The sequence below is a fragment of the Poecilia formosa genome, unplaced genomic scaffold (assembly GCF_000485575.1).
Source record: "Poecilia formosa unplaced genomic scaffold, Poecilia_formosa-5.1.2 Scaffold368, whole genome shotgun sequence".
Lineage (NCBI taxonomy): Eukaryota > Metazoa > Chordata > Actinopteri > Cyprinodontiformes > Poeciliidae > Poecilia > Poecilia formosa.
Window position 1 is genome coordinate 376,603 of NW_006800307.1, and position 6,835 is coordinate 383,437.

General features: G+C 44.2%; 2 protein-coding genes across 4 annotated transcripts in view; one reads left to right on the forward strand and one right to left on the reverse strand.

The window, feature by feature from the left end:
- lrsam1 (leucine rich repeat and sterile alpha motif containing 1) overlaps positions 1-5,294 on the reverse strand; it is a 9,503-nt gene extending 4,209 nt beyond the window's left edge. Inside the window, exons 1-16 of one of the 3 annotated variants that reach the window (XM_016662329.1) lie at positions 5,009-5,294; positions 3,717-3,854; positions 3,557-3,613; positions 2,832-2,876; positions 2,683-2,760; positions 2,547-2,615; positions 2,379-2,463; positions 2,189-2,310; positions 2,016-2,106; positions 1,733-1,842; positions 1,635-1,664; positions 1,439-1,561; positions 748-887; positions 617-661; positions 466-536; positions 145-244 (exon numbers count right to left, since the gene is read on the reverse strand). In XM_016662329.1, the coding sequence (XP_016517815.1) occupies positions 145-244; positions 466-536; positions 617-661; positions 748-887; positions 1,439-1,561; positions 1,635-1,664; positions 1,733-1,842; positions 2,016-2,106; positions 2,189-2,310; positions 2,379-2,463; positions 2,547-2,615; positions 2,683-2,760; positions 2,832-2,876; positions 3,557-3,613; positions 3,717-3,788 (1,238 nt within the window). In that variant the 5' untranslated portion in view covers positions 3,789-3,854; positions 5,009-5,294. Of the gene's footprint in view, positions 1-144; positions 245-465; positions 537-616; positions 662-747; positions 888-1,438; positions 1,562-1,634; positions 1,665-1,732; positions 1,843-2,015; positions 2,107-2,188; positions 2,311-2,378; positions 2,464-2,546; positions 2,616-2,682; positions 2,761-2,831; positions 2,877-3,556; positions 3,614-3,716; positions 3,928-5,004 lie in introns of all 3 variants that reach the window. The other 2 variants (XM_007575040.2, XM_016662328.1) reach the window with 2 other exon arrangements.
- The window catches only part of lmo4a (LIM domain only 4a), an 8,837-nt gene continuing 6,760 nt past the window's right edge, over positions 4,759-6,835 (forward strand). Inside the window, exon 1 of the mRNA XM_007575041.2 lies at positions 4,759-4,903. The gene's annotated coding sequence lies outside the window, so the exon portion shown is untranslated. The remainder of the gene's footprint in view (positions 4,904-6,835) is intronic.

The following is a 6,835-nucleotide window of genomic DNA, read 5'->3' on the forward strand; positions in this document are numbered from 1 at the left end:
GGTGCGTTTGTGGACACGGCGGTGCATTTGTGGACACCGCGGTGCGTTTGTGGACACGGCGGTGCGTTTGTGGACACGGCGGTGCGTTTGTGGACACCGCGGTGCGTTCAAGGACGTGTGTGTGTGGGCGGCGTGGGGTCAAACCTGCGGTGCGCCTCAGAAACCAGGCTCTGCCTGCGGCTGTCGCTGGCCTCCTGCAGGAGGCTCATGGCGTAGCCGTCTGATAGCATCTTCTGCATGGCGGCTGCAAACACAACCGGACTCAGAGGGAACCAGAACCAGAACCAGAACCAGGTGATTAAACATCACAAGGCGATGCAGAGAAACGCTCTGAGCTGTTAGCGCTCAGGACTAGCACTGCTAGCTGGAACGCTGGCTGAGCTAACCCTGAACCACTGATCATAGATGTTAGCTCTGCTAATGCTAAAGCCATATGCTAACACAGCATTTAGCTAAACCCAGTACCTGCCACCTCCCTCCTCCTCAGGGAACCGGCCTCCTCCTGGGTGACGGCCGTCAGCTGCTCCATGCGGATCCTGATCGATCAGACAAGGTTTATATATTTCAGTTTTTCTGCCTCCAAGTTTTTCAGCTAAATAATCGGATCAGAACTCACCGGTCCTCCTCCATGGCCTGGAGGAACTCCGCGCTCTTCTTCTGCCTGCAGACACATCTACATGATCATCAACGTCTAGCGGTTAGCTGCTAGCGGTTAGCTGCTAGCAGTTAGCTGCTAGCGGCTCCTACCTGCTGTTGTCCATCAGCAGGCTGCTGATGCGGCTGCTGATGTTGTCCTCGGCCTGCCGGACCCGCTCCAGAACCAGCTGCCTCTCGGCCTCCTGAGCTCTCTGCTGCTGGCTGAAGCCGAGCTCCACGCGCTGCTGGTCCTGATCGGGATCAGGAACCGGACCAGGATCAGGAACCAGATCGGGATCAGGATGAATGGATGGACATGATTCAGAACCGAACCTCTCAGTGTTTGGGTTTCTGGTTCTGGTTCAGACCAGCTACTCCAAATGATCCAAACTTTATGAATATGATCTGTTGATCTGCTTCTTCCATTTTCCTACAAAACTTTTTCCTTCCACCAAACTTTCCATAATCTGACCTTTCGCTCCTATTATTATTTTTCTGCAGTTAAAAAATCTTTTTTATAGATTTTTGTGATATTTAACTTTTCTGAGAAGCTTTTTGCTTTTGTTTTCTTTCTGAGCTGAAAGATTAAATCAATGATTTTTAATGATTTGTAATCAATGAATCAGTTTAGCTCTAAAGAACTTTAAACATTTTTCCCAGAATAAATCAGCTTCAGATGAAGAACTTGATGTTCAACAGATTGATGTCGCCTTGATGGAGACATTTATGAAAGAGTCTGGATTTCTCTCCAACTCCAGGACCAGAACCAGAACCAGAACCAGAACCAGTCGTCGTCTCTCACCTGTCGGACCGAGTTCAGGATGTTCTCCTTGTGTGAATGGTTCATGAGGAGAAGCTGGGTGTGCTCCCTGTGTTTCTCCTCCAGGTGGCGCTCAAACGCCAGCTTCTCCTGCAGCTTTTGCTCCTGAAGGAAACAAAACTCAGACGTTAGCCTGAAGCCGCGCCGCCGCCGCGCTGAGGGTGATGACATCACCAACCTTCCTCCTCTCATAGTCGCTGAATTTGCTCTGCAACAGAAACAGACGGCGGTTAGCGGAGCAGAGGAACCCGAGCCGGTTCAGGCTGAGACACCGACCTGCCAGGCCTCCTCCAGCCCGTCCAGACAGTCAGAATCGGGTTTACTGCAGTCGCTCTCCAGAACCGGCAGCAGGTACTGAGACGGAGCGCAGTACTCCTGACCCAGCTCTGAGGAAAACACAAAACATCCATGTTCAGCTTCACAGCAGTGGGATGACGCCTGCATTCGGGTTTCTGGATCTTCATTTAGCATGTAGCATCAGCATGTAGCATTAGCATGTAGCATCAGCATGTAGCATCAGCATGTAGCATCCCGTTAGCCGCTCTGAGTCTGGTCCTACCGTCACAGAGGAAGCGCTGGATGCTCTCTGTTCCCTCTGAGCAGACGGACGCAGGTGGGTAGGTCATGCTAGCAGCATCCAGAGTGAAGCTCTGCACACACACACACACACACACACACATTTAATAAGAGCTGCCGGGGCGCGCTGCAGCGCTGCAGCAGCTGCTGCCTCACCTCTAAGGTGCGGATGTAGGCCAGATGTTTGGGCAGCTGCTGGACGTTGTTGTCGCTGATGTCCAGGGTTCGCAGGCTGCTCAGGGAGCCGATGGCCGCCGGCAGCTCCGCCAGGCAGTTTCCTGTCAGACACACAGCGATGCGTTCAATGACCGTCTGAGTTTCTGAGTTTCTGAGATAAATGCCTCACCCTTCAGGTTGAGCGTCTGCAGCAGCTGCAGCCTGCAGATGGACTCCGGCAGAACCTTCAGACGGTTCTTCTCCACATTCAGGATCTGCAGGGAGGAAGACTGAGAGATGAGGAAGAGGAGGAGGAGGAGGAGGAGGAGGAAGAGGGGGGAGAGGAGGAGGAAGGTACCTGCAGTTTGGTCAGGGTCCCGATCTCGTCTGGCAGAGCGCTCAGCTTGTTCTCATGCAGATCCAAAACCTGCAGAGACAAAAACTGATCAATAATCAATAATCAGAGCAGCAGCAGGTCAGAGACGGGCTGATACCTTTAAGGTTGCTAGGCAATCAATGTCACATCCTTTAGGCAGCAGAAACTTCAGCTCATTGGTGTGGAGGATCAGCACCTGAGGAAGGAAAACGGCCAGAACCTCAGAACCAGAACCAGAACCAGAACCAGAACCTCTGTGGATCTTACCTTCTTCTGTTGGACCTTGCAGATGGAGAAGACTTTGGACGGGAGCTGCAGCAAAACAAAACATCGACTGACGAGACGAAGGTGGAGAAGATTCTGCTGATTCAGACCAACAGAACCTAACAGAACCTAACAGAACCTAACAGAACCTAACAGAACCTAACAGAACCGTCTGGCAGTATGAAGAAGGAAGAACAAAATGTCTGACCTCCATCAGAACCATCTCTAAGGTTCTGGATCGGCAGAACCTTAGAATCTTGTGTTTCTGCAGCATCTTTATTCATTTTCTATTTGTTTTCTGTGGTTTTTCTCTTGAATTACGTTTCTAATATTCTAGATTTCCTCCAATCTTCCCATCAGAGCTTCGCGATTCTGGACCGCAGCGATCCGTTGGGTTTGGAGAAACAGAACCAAACTGGTTTGCTGGGTTGATTTACCAGCAGCTGACTGGGATTTCTGTTTCACTTCCTGGTTTCTGGGCTCAGCCACAGGGTCAGCTGACTGGCTGGATCAACTGTCAGGGTCAAAGGTCACCAACAACTGAACCAAGAGCTTCAGAGACCAGCAGAGGAAGCTGGGATCAAACCCACAACTTCCAGTTTGTAGCTGTAGCTGTGAGGAGCTGTTAGCTCATCAAGTTAGCAGCTAGTGGCTAGTAGCTAGCGGCTCCTCACCTCTGCTAGCTCATCAAGCTAACAGCTAGTGGCTAGTAGCTAGCGGCTCCTCACCTCTGCTAGCTCGCAGGCTGAGATGTCCAGGATGTCGTCGGCTCCTTCCTGGTTGGACTGCAGGTCAGGAGAGAAACCATCAGATTTAGTCCATCATGAAACCAGCAGGTTCTGCTCTGTTCTGGTGGTCCAAACGGACCTGGACCGGCCCGGTTCTCACCCAGTACAGCTGATGCTCCAGCCTCTTCTTGGAGTCTTCGCTGGGCTTCCTCCTCCTGGAGAACAGAGGCATCCTGACGCCCGTCCCGTCCAGAACCGCCCCACTGCAGCTGCTGGTCCCACGGGACCGACGGACCGGCTGGAACCCGACCAAACAGGAACCAGTTTAACCAGAACTTCCCTACTGGAAGCCTGTATGAATATTTTTGGCCCTGTGGGTTAGAAATGCACCAATCAAATCAGAACCGGTTTCTGGGTTTCTTTGAGGTCCGATCTGCTGATTCAGATTAAGAACCAGAGGAAGTTCGAATGCACCGATATCTGATATTTATTGATATTATTTATTTTACATACATATGCCTGAACTTTTAATGCCATCCCATAATCCTTTGCTGCCTCACCGTCACATGACCAACACGTTCCTGAAATACTAACAAGATAGAAATAAACGTCATTTTACTTATTAAAACAATACAATATATTAAAAAATGACTGATATCGGACCGATACCGATGTTGATGCCGATATATCGTCGACAGAAACAAACTGAAAACAAAGCAGTTGCTGCTTTATCTCCTACTACATCAAACGTCTCTGGGATTTGATGTTTGGGAAATAATGAAAGATTTCTGATTCAGAGTTTAAATTAACAGATTAACCTGAACTGGATTTATTTATTAACCTTATGAATTTAATCTGATCAATGTGGGATTGGTTTCAGCCCAGAATGATGAGAGGCTCCTGGAGGAAGTCGGGTCGTAAACAGGATGGATGTTATGGATGAGGTAATCTGATTACATGTTGATGCCTGAGAGTGTGTGTGTGTGTGTGTGTGTGTGTGTGTGTGTGTGTGTGTGTGTGTGTGTGTCGGGGAGACGGACTCATCATTTCCCATCAACAAAAATCCCACAAATCAATTCAGGCTAAAACTATGAATGTTGAGCATAGATGCTTAAAAAGCTGTTATTTTATTTTTATACTGTTTGATGTTTTTGCAGATTTATCTATTTATGTTGTTACTATAATCTCATTTTTTAATAAAATGTTGGTTTAACTGACTCCTTAAGTTAGCTGCGGTTCTGTACTGGTTCTGGTTCCCATAAAGACCCAATAAACGGATAAACGTCCCATCAGAACCTGACAGAAACAAACAGGAGGAGGAGGATGATGCTAACCTTCATCATTACGGTAAACACCGATGCTAACAGAGCTAGCATGCCAGAAATCCCTGAAAGCATCACAAACACGACATGTAGCTGATACTTAGATATAATAAATATATTTTATACTCACAGGCTCTGCCTCGGCGTTGACTTGTTTCCGGTTCCACTTATTTAAAGGTTGAATACCTTAATTTAAAAGGTCTTCCGATATTTGCTAACTATTAACTGGTTAATGCCGCTCTCATAAGGACATAAATTTCTCTAAAGTTATATCTCAGTCCTGTCAGATAGTAAAGCTAATTATTAAAGCGACTTTTCTACTCTAAAACCCGACAGGCTGAGTCTCCCTCACACTGTGAAACCAGCTGAATTCACTACGGCAACACCGTCCACTGAAAAACTGTTTGCGCCTCTACGCTGGTTATTACGGCCACGTAAACGCCCTGTTCGCTAACAGAAACGATTCTTCCGCCATGTTCCGAGTGGCAACCGTGTCAAATAAATGTGAAGGGAAGAAAAACATTCACTCAAGTTAATATTTTGTAGTAAATCTCTAAAACGCACCTCTACAGACTTACCGTAATGAACTCAAACACTCTTTTATCACGACTGATATATTTAACAGCAAAAGCAAATGTTTTTGTTTGTGGTTGATGTTTAGCAATTAAAATGATTCATTACTAAATTCTACGGTAGTTACATTGTTATTACTGTTTATTAAATCGGATCTTAGCCTAAAAACCAATAAGGGAAATTGTTTAATATGAAATGAGTTCTTATTTTATTGACTTAGACATTTTGTGTGTATTTGACATATCATTGACACATCCATATGTAAATGATGCACTTTTTTATTATTAATAACAGAACACTTATTACGGTTTTAATTAAACTTACAAATCTAAATATCTGGCCTTCAATGTAAGACAGGAGTTTGAAATATTTAACTCGCAGGTTCCTGGTTTGATCAATTAACAGCTAATTCAAGGCAGCTTTTTAATTTACGAGGTGTTGTTGAATGCAACATGATCGGAAACGGGGACCGTAATAAACAGTATAGAAGCGCAACCAGTTCATATTTATTTATTTATGGTTTGTTTGACGAAGTTTAAAATAAAAACAATAAGAAACACGTTTAATTAAAAATGCTTCATAATGTTCTGAGACGAACACTGTAAAGTTTCAATAGAATCGACTGAAAGGATTTTCATAAATCGTGGCAAATTACCAAATAACAACAAACAAGCAAACAAACCTTTTTGTTATTTTGCTATTAGAAAAAAGGAGCTAAAAACTCTGGATTGATGTGAAGAAAATCTGCTTTTAATTTAAAGATATAAGTTTGACTTTATGGATCATTAAAAACAAGTCATTCAACAAGAAATTCAAAATTCCTACTTGAAATTGAACGCACCACCTTGGACACCAGTCTGTCTTCTTCTGCCACATAATTAGTATGATATGATGAACAGCGCCATCTACAGCCCGGAGCTAAGACCCCGATAGTTCTTTAAAACATCTGTAAACATTTTAATGTTGTAAAGTTAAACTCAGATCAAAATCACGAAACATTTAAAAAAAAATGTAGAGAAGTAGTTCTGTTTAAGAGATAAATATTTTAAGAAATAAAATAAAATATATCCATGTTGTTATTTGAAAGTATTTGGGTAATTAAAAAAGATAGACACAAAATAAATAGAAAATAAATTACAGTAGAAAAAATAATGCACAAGTTAAAGATATAAAATGCAATGAACAAATAAAAATTATATGAATTCAATTAAACAAAAACATGAATAATGGAACCTTAGAATTATATGTTCTATTATATGTTTTCCTCATTTAAAACGGGAACCTGAGCAGCCTAAAATAATTTATTTATAAATACAGCAAGACATATATATATATATAAATATATATATATTTGACCTCGGGAAGCCCCGAGGTCAAAGTGGGG